The 15097-nt window shown below is 45.0% G+C and overlaps 1 protein-coding gene across 4 annotated transcripts in view; it reads right to left on the bottom strand.

The window, feature by feature from the left end:
* LOC109266906 (BEN domain-containing protein 5) overlaps positions 1-15097 on the bottom strand; it is a 1451617-nt gene that overhangs the window by 49478 nt on the left and 1387042 nt on the right. For all 4 annotated transcript variants that reach the window (XM_053895592.1, XM_053895596.1, XM_053895595.1 and 1 more), the window contains exons 10-11: positions 12252-12404; positions 9685-9847 (exon numbers count right to left, since the gene is read on the bottom strand). In XM_053895592.1, coding sequence (XP_053751567.1) covers positions 9685-9847; positions 12252-12404 — 316 coding nt within the window. The remainder of the gene's footprint in view (positions 1-9684; positions 9848-12251; positions 12405-15097) is intronic.

Below are 15097 nucleotides of genomic sequence, written 5' to 3'. Positions count from 1 at the left end.
CTGCTCCATGATGGCTCTTTAGAAATTTGACCAAAGTGAGGCCTCTAAATGTCTTCTTTCCAAGGAAAATATTCCCAACTCCTTGACAAGTTCTTCACAAGTCATAGCTTTGGGTAGGGTAACCAACCATCTTGGTTTGCTTAGGACTCTCCTGGTTTTACCACTGGAAGTCCCCTACCTCAGGAAACCCCTAGGTCATAGGCAAACCTGAATAGTTGGCAAACCTCGTTTTGTCTTTCTTTCCCATGTCAGTCCTTCAGAGGCCTTGCACTATTTTCTCAATGTCCTGTATAGAGTGGTGGTCAGAAAAAAACAGAGGGTTCCAGGAGTCCAATGACACAACAGAACAAAGAAAGTCTAGCACCTCCTTGTTCCTGACATCTGCTTCTGTTAATGCAGCCAGTAAACATCAATTTTGGCAGGACAGTATGTGGTGGATGTGGGGGTTGATACATTTGCCTTGTTGACCAATATCAAGCTTAATAGTGTCAATTAAGATGCCTCAACCATTTTACTACACAGAAAACCTCATTTCCCTGAATCAGTACTTTTCAAAGCTGCTTTTGTTTTGTTTTACACTAAAGGCAGAAATTAACACCTTTGTTCTTAATATTGCCTAAGTCCTCCAAGTGTTCAAGGCATTTGTCCATTCAACAATTATTTGTTAAACACCTACAGTGTGGCACACAGTCTTTGGCCTTTGAGCTGGTCAAAGTTATGTGCAACTCTTCAACTGATGTGAACTGATCTTGGGTAAAATTCTTCCACTTTGGGGGCTGTCCCCACATTTGTAAAAACAAGGGGGATGGGAACACAAGTAAGTGTGTATGTAAGTGTGCAAATGACTAGGAGTATAAACAAACAGGTTCAAGTTACTTAAGAACTAGCCAGCTAACAGCCATAATCCTGAAACAATATCAACTCTTTTTATCATCAACTTGGTTTCCATGGAGGCTCACAGTGCTGTTAGTGAAGGCTGACAGTTATCACCATAAAGAAACTTTACAACTTTGTAATTTGTAGCTCTCTGCTGTCAGTAATATTAACAGCATTTCGAATTATGGCTATAAACTTGACAACAGCAGATAAAACCCTTAGAAACCTCATTTGTGGGGATGAGGGAGGATGGGGGAAGGTAATGACATTTTGGTTTCTAGCCCTGGAGAGGAGGCACGCTTTGATATGGAGGTGGGAGGCAATAGGGCCAAGGCAAGACTCACAAAAGGCAAGGCAGCTCAGCTCAGGCACTGCAGAGTGGGGGCCTGGGTGGCATTTGGGTGATCAGGAATTACAGACACGTCAAGGCCAGGGGTGAGGGTTACAGAGAGCAGGGCTAGCAGATGGACAGGGCTGGCTGGTAGGTCCCAACCTCTGTGGGGTTCAGCAAAGGGCTTTTGTCCTACAGGAAATGGGAGGGAATCTGGGCCAAGTGCAGAGCAGGGAAGAAGGTGAGACAAAGCCTACCAGGCAGGATTGAGAGAACAACCTTGGGCATGTTATTTGACTTTTCTGGACTTTAGTTTCCCTACTATGAAATGGAAGTGCTTATCTCAAAGGCAAAAAATGAAATGATTCTTTCTGTTTCTGTCTGTCTATCGATCGATCGATCGATTGAGAAATCCTATAATTTCATCTTCTAATCTAAAGATAAGAAAACTTGAACCCAGAATGGGGAACATATCTTTCCAAACCAGCACAATCCTCCAGTGCAGGGATCCTGACCCGTTCCATGATGAACATCGCAATATTATTATTTTTATCATGACTACTGCTACTATTAGCCAGTCATTCATTCAGCCAGTCATTCAGCAAGCATTCATGTTTAAAGATCAAATTCTAGTCTACATCTGCATGGGGGAGAAAAAGAAACTCACAGGCCTGAGTTCAGTGTTGTTTTCTGTTCCCAAAGCTCTCTGATTGAAGCATTTTTTGCTTATGAATTTTAACAAAGGCTTGATCCTGGGCATCACAATCAGGGACTGGGAAGTACCTAGGTATTTATACATGCGAACCAACAGGTCAGACCTGACTGCTGCTTACTCTTCCGTCTAAAAAGTGAAGCCTTCTTACCAAGAAAGAAAACCCAGGCAGTACCCATACCAACCCCCCCGCCCCCGCCCGGCACCCTCCCTCCAACAGCCCTAATACACACTTCTATTCTGATAATTCCTCTGAGCAACACAGATCACATCACCCATTGTCCTATTACTGAGCCAGCTACCCGATGCTGGTGAGGTTGCTTCCATTGCATTAATTAATTAATTAACTCATTCATTCATCCATCCATCCATTCATTCATTGGCATTCCCTGAGATTCTACCTAGTATCAGACTTTAAGCCAGAGAGATGAAGTAATTTAACCAAGGTCACACAGCTTTATGAGGGACACAAGGGGCAAAAGGCCACACTAGAATGGGAATCCTGACTCCCAGTTCAGCATTCTTTTCTCCAACTCATCAAAGGGGAGTCTACCTTGACTGTGCACACCAAGAAAAATCCCTCCCTTCATTATGACTCTACAGTACCTTATAGAAAAATCTATTATGACCCTGCCCAAAGCTCAGGCCTCTCTCCAGAACTTCAGGGTCATATAGCCATCTGCCTAATAAGCTTCTCCATTTGTATATCACATGAGCCTCCTACACTCAATACATCCCAGAGCTCAAAATACCCCCATCCTCAGTCCTTTTCTCCAATTTAAGTGATTGGCCCCACCATCCACCATGTTATTCAAGTCAAGAAAATTGGGTATCTTCCTTGACTTCTTCCTTTACCAAGCAATCACCAAAAATACTCAATCCTACCTGTTAGATATCATAACATGTTGCTAAAATAGAAGTATCTTTGTGTTTTTAGTCTTAGTGCTCAGTTTTAGCGGAGATCTCAAGTCTATAGCTACTACATTTCAATGTGAGGCATGAAATCACCAGGCAGGACTTGGAAAGGGAAACCAGAAAGCCACTTTTGCACTCTTTAGCTCACCTTCAGACAAGAGGGCTACGGGAGGGGTACAGTGACCCAACAGAAGTAACCACCAGATCATCAGGGACTGAAGAAGGATCATAAACAACTGGCCTGAGCAGAGGGACTTGGCCAACATCAACAGATATCCAGCACAAGGGAAGGTATGTCTGAAGAAGCTGACGAGGGCTTGCTAATGCCATCTCACAAAAGTACCCATCACCCAAGACCTTTCCTGTTCCTTTCTTTCTCTCCTTCATCCCCCTCAACCTTGGAGGGCTGAACATCTGGGGTTAGCCAGATGGGGGAAAGGGCTGCAAGGCAAGCTGGAGAAACACAAGTCACCTTGAGCTTATTTGAGACAAGCCTGACTAGAGGATGGGGTGGTTTTTACTTTGAAGAGCTTTTATGGCTTTGACTGGATCAGATCTGGTCATTGCTGAACTGAGACTTTTTTGTGACCAGAGTTAATCAGAAAACTTTTAATTTCCTGAGACTTATTAGAAAGTCATGGGGCCTGCCAGAGTTTTTATGCATCTAGATCAGATCTATAATTTATATACATCTATCTGCAGGGTCAACGGGGGACAAAAAAATACTTTATAATAGCACCCTGTGGGCACTGCTTATTCAATGTACCTGTTACATAGTTCCCATCTTCATCATCTGGGTCTGCCTATGTTTCTTTATCACCTGCTGTTTCTGGCACAGCCTCAACTACCCTCCAATACCCTGGACACACATCCTCTCTCTGGCATTAGGGTTGTCCCCTGTACGCCTACCTCTGCAGGAAGGTTCCCCCCACCCCTTCTCCTACCTGTGTGCCTTTTGTCCTGGAGGTTTGAGACTTAGTTTTTCTTTCTTCCTTCTGCCTCCCTTCCACTCCCAAAGGGTTAGATGACTCCCATGTGCTTCCCTGACCAGCAGAACTCCCCTCTGCCAGAGCATTTATCCTCTGATACTGCTGTCTCTACCTTTTCCCCTCCTTCCAAACTGTCTCCTCCTTGAAGGCAGTGCCTGGGCCTTATCCATCTATTTCTAGTATCCAATGAGTGCTGTTTGATGGACAAGTAAATAAATGATATCTTTAATGTCTGATGCATATTTCAGAGGACCCAGTGCAAGGCTTATAGTAGGCTCTGAATTCAGATCAAGCCATTTAACTGAATTCTATATCTCTGCATCTTCTCTGGGCCATACCAGCCATGCTCTTCTCCCAGAGCCAGAATTTTCTGATTTCAAGGTGCCCACAGCTATAACCCTGTGTGGAAACCAGTCTGCTCAGGACCCAAGGTCTCTGTTCCCAGTGTTTTCCTCATCCATTATGTCAAAGAGCTATTTCTTTAGCTTGTGGCCAAACCATAAACAAAGGCCAGAGGAGCTCTGGGTTATTTTATGATTCCAGTTTAGCTTTTCTCTCTCTCTTTCTTCTTCTTCTTCAACTGCTTCTGCTGCTTCTTTTTTTTTTTTTTTTTTTTTTTTTTTTTTTTGTAAATCGTTTCAACAGAGCATATTTATTATTTGGCAGGCCAGTAAATTGTAAATAGGGTTTGTTGAAGAATGGTACAAAATTCTCAGGAATTTATCATTTCACAACAACACAAACAACAAACCACATGAAGGAAAGGAAAGGGAACTAATATTTAATGGCACTGAACTTTTTTTGTTAATTTGTCTGCATTCTTCCATGTAACCCTCAAAACAACCGTGTGAAGCAAGTAATATCCTCACTTTACAGATGAAGAAGCTGAGGTTCAGAGTGGTTACATAACTGGGTTAGGGCCCTCAGCTAGAATGATGCAAAGCAGAACTGACACCTAAGACTCTGACACCAGAGACGGGAACAGAGACCATCAGTCAGGGCAGAAGCCTCTGGGATGTTCCCCTTTTAGATTCTGTTAAAAGCTACGTGTCTTTTGGGGCACCTGGGTGGCTCAGTTGGCTGAGCATCTCTTGATTTCAGCCCAGGTCATGATCTCACAGTTCGTGGGTTTGAGCCTCACGTCAGAGTCCTTGCTGAGTATGGAGACTGTTTGGGATTCTCTCTCTCCTTCTCTCTCTGTCTCTCCCCTACTCATGCTCTCTCTCTCAAAATAAATAAATGTAAACAAAAGTTATGAGTCTTCCTTCCAGAAAATGACCTATGTGTCTTTACTCACAGTTTACATAAACCATAAATAGTTCATAGGCTCTTCTTGAAGCCCATCCATAAGCCCCTCAGTTAAGAACCCCTAACTAAAAGAATGAAAGTAGCTATGGGCTTAGCCTGATTGGCTGTCTAGGACAATTTTTGTATTGACTTTCCTTATTAGATTGAACTCTTACACTCACGGAATCACTGCATATTAAGACTCTTCCAACCACAGAATTGTGGATTGTTAATTTTATAAACTCATTTAAGCATGGAATTATAAAATTTTAGATTTTATGTTTCAGAATCAGAAAAATCTTAGAACATCATAGCTGGATGGGACCACAGTAGAGATCAAGTCCACCCATGATTTCGTTCCATGGCTCTGACAGGTGGAAGTACTTACTGGACAATGAGGCTAAGAGATGGTCAGGACTTGCTCAAGGTTACCTAGTAATGGTGGTGGAGTCAAAATTCAAACCCCGGATGCTGACTTCAGAGCCAGATCATCAGGTTAAAGCCTCACCCAATAAAAGGAAAGCCATGCAGTCTTCATGGTGAGGGGAGGGGAGAAAAATGGGGGCAGGAGGAACATCTGTTGAGTACCTATCATGTGCCAGCATTGCCTGTGGGTTGGAGACACAATGCATCATCTCACTTTCCCATGAATCCTGCAGCATGAGTATCATTACTATTTTCATTTTACAAGTGGGTAATTGGCTCAGACTGATGAGGTAACAGTCCAACGTCACACGGCTAGGGAAGGATCGGTGACTGCATCCATTGTTGTATTTCTCTGATGGAGTGGAGGAGGAAAGTCAGAGAACAACACCCTGATAAAGTTTAGCTGGTGCTTTTCCAGGGAGAAAAATTAAACTGACAAATACATATGTTCTGGTGGGTGGAGAGGTAGACACTATTGCTGGCCTGAGTGAAATACCCCTCAGGCTTCCCGTAGTCCTTCTCTGGTCTTATTCTCTCATCCAGCATGCCCCGGATAACTAACGTATCCTCCATGTACCCTGATGCTGACAAGGGCTGTTCTAGATAGCAGACATGAAAACCCTGCCATGGGAACTACACAACTGCTACTCTGTGAACCGTTGGTGTTGTGAGGTCGGGGCCGTCAACTGTGGTGACTCCACTGAGACTTTGCCCCATGAACCCTACCAACACAGCCACAGTCTTTTGTTCTAACAACCCCTTCTTAACATAAATGCAGGTCCCCATTCACAGTCACGTAAGCTTTATGATGTTTTAACCAACAGTCACTTAATATTTAGAGCTGACAGTGCATGCTCATATACATTATTTCATTTTAACTCCTTGCAGCTCAGTGAGGTTAAGTGTTATGTTCTCCTGTTACAGATGAGGACACTGAGGCCCAGTCAGGTGATGAAACTGGACCAAGGTGACACATCTAGCAAGTGGCTGAGCCAGGATTCAAACCCAGATTCGTTTCAATTGAAAGTCTGCTCTTTGCTTAATAACCACACTTCTTCATGACTGTCTCTATTTAATTCCCATAAAGGGGATTAGGAAAGCAAAGGTTTGTAGTCCCTCTGTGAAGGTGATGGGCTCACCTTGGGGAGGTGAGGACTTGCTGAAGGACACTCTCTCAGATGGCGCTGGTGCTGTCATCAGAATCCAGGTCTCCTGACTCTCAGTCTGGAGGACACTTCCTCCCAGACCATATTGCCATTGCCATCAGACTGTGTAATTTCCCTTTCTGATCAGGACGTGGAGCCAGCAGCCAGCGAAGATCAAAATCCGTCTGCCTGAAGTCTCCCTCTCATATGAGAGGAGACACACATTTCAAACAAGAACCAGGTTAAATCGCTCTTAGGTGGTGAGCTGGTCTGGCTTCCCTGGTGCAACTCCTGGGTCCTCTTCTTGTACCCAGATGACGGGACAAGGCAGGATGGCTCTGATGGCATTTGGTCCACTTGGCTCATGCACCACCTCACTGTCCACTCTGAACTCCTCCCAGTCACTAGCTCCTGTTCCTCACTGACACCCCCATCCAATCACTTACCAAATCTACATGTATGTGGTTCCCCATTCTACATACTCCCTGGAAGCACCCAGGTTTAGGTCAGAATCATCTCCCACCTGGATTGTCAGAACAGCCTCCTATGTGTGTCCTTGCCCAAAGTCTTGGCCCCCTCCAATCTATTCTTCCCACTGTAGTCAGAGTGGCTTTCTACCGTGGTGTGAAACCCTTCTATCGTTCTCCATTGCCTTCATATTCAAGTTCAAATTCCTCACAGTCTGCCACTTCAGTGTCATCTCTTATATCTGAAGTCCTACAGCCATCCTGGACCACCTTCTTCCTCCTGCACACCTTCCTTCCTCCCCTGTATCTGTCATGTCCTCCCTCCAACAGACCCCAGTCCAGTCTGGCTAATTTCTACTCAACCTTAAAAACTCAGCTTAGATGTCACTTCTATTGGGAAGCCTTCCTTGACCTCCCCAAATTGTGCTTGGGTCTCCTTTTACTCCCATACAAAGACATATTTGTCATTAATATGTTCACTGCTACATCCACCATGCCTAGAACTTACCCTAGCTTCTGACAGACAGTCATATGTACTTGTTAAGGGAAGTTCCCCATGGCTCTCTGGAATCCCTCCACTATAAGACTCACCATGCTCTATTATAATTGCCTCTTTCCTTTTCTGTCTCCCCAAAAGCTCTGTGAGCCAGGGACCATGCCTTTTGGTTAGTATTTTACCCTGGGTGCCTAGTATGATTCCTGGCACGTACTGACAATGTGTTTATTTTGATGCACAAGGACTGGGTGTTGAAGAGAAAACCTGGGCCTGGGGCAAGGGAGGGGCATTCTACTAAGAAACACATTTTCTTTCAACACAAAAGCAGGGGAGGTGCTAAGAAAGCACCTCTGACGTCAGAAATCAACAGCAGACTAAGTGCAGGTCTCCTCTGGAGGGACCTACGGCTCACTGGGAACAAGTATGTGGAATCCCTTTGGTACACATGCTCAGATACTTCTTCCAGGCAACCCTCTCGATCTCCTTTGCCACAACATCCCGGGAGAACAAAGCAAGTGTGGTGTGGAACACCACCTATACATGTTTTACAGGTGTTAGCAGGTCCTGGAGAAGTCATGGGCACACACCAAGTGTGTGTGTGGGGAGGGGCAACGTGACACATAGAAGTGGCCAGGATCCTCTGTCTCACAGCAGAGCCTACTCCCTTGGCCTTGCTAGGCCAAGTAGTTATCAAAGCAGATTTCAAGGTGACTGTCTCAATCTTGGTGACTGCAGGGAAGGGACTCTCAGTTCTTATGATCTCTCCAGTGCTTCACTGGATCCAGAACACTGCTCTAACACCTGGCCTACCTGCTTCTCACCCTTTGGTCAGGGGCCATCGCCCTGCCTCCCATGTTCTCAGCAAGGTAACTGGACCCCCCAGGGCCACCAGGCTGCAACTGACTGGGTGGACTAGTCCTGAGTCATGCCCCGACCAGAAAGGATGCTTTCCTGAACAAAATATGGCAGGAACTCCATGAACACTCATCAAGGGTTGAACAAGGGCTAAAAGGAACACTTCTACTTCTAGGGAGAGAGAAATTATACATATACAGAGTTAATATCATCCCTTTCCATTTTGTTCCATCAACTATAATGTTTTCTCTAAGAAAACTAAGTGTTAGGAAAGGAGAAATGGGTTGATCCAAAAACAAAAGGATAAAGGGAAGCAAAAGCTGCCACAATCAGTCACAATCCTTATGTATGGACCTTGACATTAAAATCAATACCCAGGAAACTAGAATGACTAAATAATCCTTAGAAATTCAAGGAAGCTAGAAAGTAACCTCTAATAGTTTCATTATGACAAGCGTGGGGGATTTTGGAGAAATTGTAAGAGGAAGCCAAGAGGAAAAGCAAATTGGGGAATGTCAAAGCAGAGAGAAAGATGTGCAGAGGATGGGAAGGAAGGCAGGGACGACACAGGGGAGGCATGAGGAGAGAAGGAGAGGAGAGGAGGGTGGGGAGAAGAGAGAATCCGGGGGGGGGGGGGACAAAAGAAGCAGGGAGAGAAAAACACAGGACAGGAATGGAGGGGGAGCTAGAGGAGAGAGGACAAGGGGGGGAAAATGGGTGAACAGAGAGAAGAGAAAGATGACACAAGCGTAAAAAGGTGGGAGGTGAAAAGACAAGATATAGTTTTACATGTTCAGGGTTAGAAGGAGTTCAGACCACCCAGGTCTTCTTCACCAATCAGGGGGATGGTCATTCTCCAGCCTATGTGCTTACATACCTTAGATGGTAGAAGACGTACTCCCTCGTGAGGGTGTGGAGGGGAGATAGAGATGGGAGCAGCAGAAGGCCATAGCGGAGCCAGTTGGGATGGGGTGTGTCCATTAGAAGGGCAAGGGGCAAACAGGACAATCCAAAGATGCCGCTAGCATAACCAGCCTCCATTCTCACCCCAGAGCCTCAGCCCTCACCTAAGCTGAATGTCGGATTCCTGCCTGCCCATTAAATCTTGCCAGACCTGGATACTCGTGGCTAGATGTGGGCTGGCCCAGGCCTGGGGTGGGGGTGGGGGGAACCTGCCAAGGATACAGGCTTCTTCAGTGTACGGCACGGCAGCCGTAGTGCCCCCGATGATGTAGCTGTAGAAGGAGACCTCGAGGGTGTAGCAATAGGAAGTATGGTCCAGTAGCCCACCAAGGAAGCGACGGCCAGTTCCTGCTTTCACAGCATCCCGGTTAAAGGATGTGCTGGACTGGGAAAGACAAAGTAGGGAGGAGAGAATCAGGGCCAGGCACCTGCTGGCTATCGGATCTTGGGTCTTACTACACCTTTGGGTCTCAGCCTCCTCATCTGAAAAGTGGATATTAACCACATATCACAGAGTTATTATGGGGACTGATTACATAAACAAACAGAATTAAATGAAAGCATCCAGCAGAGTTCTTTGGATAGTAACTGCCATTTAACAAATATTTGTGGGAATTTGAATGGGGACAGATGGAGCAAGGAAACGTAGACAGAGAACAATAAGCAATTATATTGTGATGATAATCAAAATGAAAATTTGGGCAATGCTTGCAACTTTGTAATGTTGCTTCCTACATGGCATCTCATTTACACTTCAAAATAACCCCTTGACATAGGTGTTGCAATTTTGCCCCTCTGGGTGTGAAAATGAGGCTCACAGAGATGAAGCAGGCAAGTGATACAGCACAGAGTTGAACCGAGGAGTAAGTAACTCCAGAAGCACTGACACTCCTTCACAATGGCTCCCTCCGCTGGGGGCAGGCGAACTCCAGCTGGATATCACCAGAGGGTAGGGATCATGGCTGTTTCTCCACAAGAGTGTCAGCTTCACCCATGGAGGTGGACAGAGGGAGGACAGAACCAGCAGGTCAACATCTCAAGTCCTCTGTTCAAAGACAGGTGAAATGTTGGGCAACTTGCCTTATTTGGTTTAGCCTCAGTTTTCTCATTTGTAAAGTGGAGGTGATAATACCATCTCTTTCACAGAACTGTGAGGTAATTCATCTGAGGTTAAAGGACATTCCCTGCTAACCCACAGAGATCTAAGGAAATAAAGAGACTGTGGTTTTTTAATAAGAGAATGTGTGTCTTGTTCAGCAGAGTATAAGAGAAGAAGGAAAAGAGGGAGAAAGAAAATAGCAAGACAAGGCAGAGATTTAAAGACACATTTAAAGGAAGAGAAACTATGTGTGCATGCACGTGCATGTGTACATGATACGTGTGCATGTGTGTGTGTGCGTGAATTCTGATAAAGCAAGGGACCAGAAAATTAGAACGTCACGTCTGAAAGGACCCTTGAAGTTCATGCAGTGAAATCATTTTAACGTTGGGTACTGAGGATCAGAGAAGAGACAGGGACGGGTGAGGACAGATTACTTTGACCCTGGTCTTGAGCTCTTAAGATGGCTGCTGCAGTGCAGGAACACCATCAGCCAAGGCCAGAAATAAAGCTCCTAGACCGAGCCCCTTTTGTTTGCCTTGGAAACCTCACCCCTGTGAGGGTCTCTGAGGCCTGTGGCCCAGCCTCCCAGGGAATGTGGATCCAGGAGACCACAGCCTGCTCTGAAATTGGAGTGGTTTCAAAAAGCCTGGGGCTAGCCATCCTATGGATTCCTACAGAAACAAGTGTGGTTGTTTCTACCCCAGAGATGTAAATGGGGAGCCACCTGGGTATCTCTTGGGTGCAAAGAGGAGACTGGTCCAGTTCCTCCCGGGTCTGGCATTCAGAACTTCTGAGATTCAAAGCATCTTATCTCATGGAGAAATTCATCATCTCCATGTAATGGGCAGGCAAGCCTTCAGCTCATCAACTCAAAAATTGCTATGACCTTTGTGGGCCTCTCCCACTCTGGCCATACAGAAATAATGGCCTTAGAGAATTAGTATCAGAACAAAGGAAAATGTGCAGAAACTCTCTCCCATGTCCCCACACCACATGCTGACTCTACTCCTCATCCTCTCTCCAATACTGCTTCTTGCTGCAAATTATTCTAGCTGCCAGTCCACAGCCGCTGCAGTCTTCTCGGTGTGTGAGGTGGGTAGCAACAGCCAGCCTCTGGAGTCTGCTGAGTCCTTACTGTCTGCAGACTCCTTTGCTGTCTATTGCTGTGTTTGTGCTCCCAGGAAGCTGTGATGCAGGCAGGGCAGAACATTATCACCCATGAATTACTGACAAGGAAATTGAGACCCGGAAAGGGTCATGGAGGGAGACAATGCGGAGCATACACTGCCCTCCCCCCTTCAGCAGGTATGTTAGGCTCCTACTAAAAGGGCTGGTGAAAGTAGGCCCTGGGGCAGGGTCCGGTCTGTCACGTGGTGGTGGGGGGGCTTGGTGAGTCCCGTGTCTTGCTACTGCTGGGGTCAGACCAACTGAACAAAAAATGCCAGCTCCTCAGAAAGACCACATGCTGCCTTGGAGTCTCCCTCCTGATGCAATGGGCTGCTTGAGGGCATGAGCGGAGCTCGTTCACCTCTATCTTTATCGCCTACACAGGGCCTGGCACAGAGCTGGCTGGTGGTCTGTGAATGTTAAACCCAGCTGAAGTGAGTGAAGAGGAAGAGAGGTAGGCAGTAAAAGGGAGGGGGCTGGGCCGGAGAGGGGGCGTGCTGAGAGAGAACCCTCGACTTACGTAGGAGAAGTCTTCAGCATTCTGGCAGAGGAGCTTGGGGAAAATGGCCTGCCTCTGGAACCGTTCCTCATCCTCAAAGATGTTGCCGTACATGAAGCCATTCATCATGGTGGAGTGGGCGTGTATGTCAATATAAAACTCCAGGCTTGTTTTCTGTTGAGAGAAAGGATGACAAATGAGAAGTCTGGGGTCACAGAGCTTGCCTTAAAGGATCAGACACTAAACATGGTGCATGAACGTGCGCGCACACACACACACACACACGCTCACATACTTCCTTCTGAGCCGGGCCTACGTGTCAGCAGATTTAGCAGTCTGCAATGTGATTGGAGGGGTTGAGAGACGTGAGGATCAATTTCTCCCCACTTTTAACACCATCTGCCCCCAAGGTCTGAGAACACTATAGTTAGTAGCATCCTTCTTCAAGAGGTGAGGGCTTTGTTGGGTTAAGGCTTAATGTTGCTTACCCAGAACAGTTAATACATTCATGACTAAAGGCACTAGCAGACTTTGTTTTTCTGATCAATGAGAAATACCTTTTAGGTAACATAATTGCATTTACATTGGGCTTGCTTATAGTTTTGGCCTGACTGGGCCATTTCTAGCTGAGGAGGTCTGGGGTAGATCACTGCCCTACTCTGAGTCTCAGCTTTCTTATTTAGACAAATGGGTATTTTAACTCCAACCTCAGAGAAGTTATACTGGGAACCAAACACTGCAATAAAAATTACTATCATTTACTGCATATTTAATGCATGCCAAGCATGATTCTGGGAGCTTTATGTACGACATATTAGTTAATTCTTTTATTTAACCTCATTAGATGTTACCACACCTACTGTCCAATAATATATAAATAGTGCATGGAAAAAAACAATACACACTATGCTCTGTAATCTGTAAAGATGACTTTGACTAGTCTTTCTCTGCTCTCCACTTATACATATTTAAGGCATTCCCTAGCCTGAAACGGTATTATTTGCTAGTGTTTCCACCAAGGAACTCCCTGAAGGTAGGGAGATGTCTCTAAACAGCCCAGTTCCTGGACATGAAGGATGATATTCAGGCGCTGTATGCAGTATGACTGCACAGGCAACCCCAGGGAGATTGCCCTAGACACCAGAATGGACTGGCAAGAATTAGGGAATTTTTTGGCCCATAAATCTTTCATGTTCCTCAAATCTGACTTTCTCTTCCAAGATATCAGCACAGTGTATACCTGATAATCCTTTCTGAGAGTAGCAGAGGCTCCAAGTATGAAAGAGACTTGTCCAACCTGGCATAACTAAGGCTAAAAAAGCCCAGGTCTCCTGATCCCTGGTGCAGTTAACTTATCGCCATCAATGGCCAACTCTAGAAACAGTCACGGAAAAATCTGGCCACCTTTCCATCCCTTTTCTAGTATGTGTTCCTGGGAAAGAAAGTCCACACTTAGAAGAGCTCTCTCTCTTTGGGACACTTTGAAACGAAGTTACCACCAAATGAAAACCATGTTGCTTCTAGAATGTGGGCCTGGTGACTGTCATTTCATTTGCCTCAGAGTTGGAGTGAAAAATTACGTCTTGCCGAGCTCCCAACTCTCTGGGTAGCATAAGCTGTCTTTTGAGAGATACAAGATGCACTGCTCTGTGTGATATTAAACTCATCATTTTCAGCTTTGGAGGTGGAATACACAACGATTCAACAGGAGCCCTATAAAAGTCATCTTCACAATTTTATTTTCTTCAATTGTCTGTCTTTTCCTCTGAGCTTTTGATGAGTTGCAGAGGAAAGGAGGAGGTAGAGAGATGACTTAAGAAATGTGTAAGGAGAGGCTGCAGTTTATATCTCTGAACACCCAAACTGGAGAGTGTCTTAGACACCAGCTGCTTTGACCTTGTCTGGCTCAGCGCTGTGTGGGGAGCTTGCTTGTGTAGGGCTGGCCAGCGAGTTAGCAAAGGAGTAAGAATTAGAACCTGGTTCTTCTGATAACATTCTAGAGTGGCTTCTACTGCCCTATTCTGACACCTGGCACCTAATGTGATTTCACTTTAAAAAACCAGCAAATACTATTGATTGATTTACATGGTTCGAAAGTCAAAAAGATATGAAAGAATTTATAGGGAGAAACCTCCATATCGCTCCTATGAATCTCCAGGCACCTGGTTTCACTCCCCAGAGGCAATTCATGTTAGTAGGTTCTCACATATGCCTTTCAGAGATACTTTATGCACAAACAAGAAAATATCCACCCTCTCCCCGACATTCTCAATACACACACACGGTAACACGCTAAACACACTCTTCAGATCTGCTTCCTTTCTCTTAACATGTCTTGGAGGTATTTTTTCTCAGTACATAAACAATTACTTCATTCTTTTGAAAAGCCCTATATAAACTATTTAGCCAGCTTCCTATTGGCAGGCATTTAAATTATTTCCAACCTTTTCCTGTTACCAGCAATGTCTTGGTGGTTCACTCTGTATATACGCTAGCTCACCTATGTAATTATATGTAAGATAAATTTCAAGAAGCAGAATTTCTGGGCCCCTGTGCATTTGCAGTGCTGATCAACACTGACAGACTGACTCTCTCAGAAGGACCAATTTATACCCCTAGCAAAATATTCAATGTTTCTTTTGCAATTACACTGACAACAAGGGTGGAATGAAACCTTTTGGTATTTGTCAATTTGGTGGGTGAAAAATGATATTGAAGATTAGCTTTAATCTGAATTTCTCTTAGTATAATTCTCTTTTATTACATGGTTAAGTGTCTTTTCATATGTTTATGAACTATTTGCATTTTATTTTCTTTGAATTGTTAATTTTATCTGCCCATTTTGAAAGCCGGATTGTTGGCTTTTA

Source organism: Panthera pardus, unplaced genomic scaffold, assembly GCF_024362965.1.
Source record: "Panthera pardus isolate Hobbes unplaced genomic scaffold, ASM2436296v1 HiC_scaffold_11, whole genome shotgun sequence".
In the NCBI taxonomy this organism is placed as follows: domain Eukaryota; kingdom Metazoa; phylum Chordata; class Mammalia; order Carnivora; family Felidae; genus Panthera; species Panthera pardus.
Note: the sequence above shows the minus strand (reverse complement) of the source record. Positions and strands in the feature narration are given on the sequence as shown.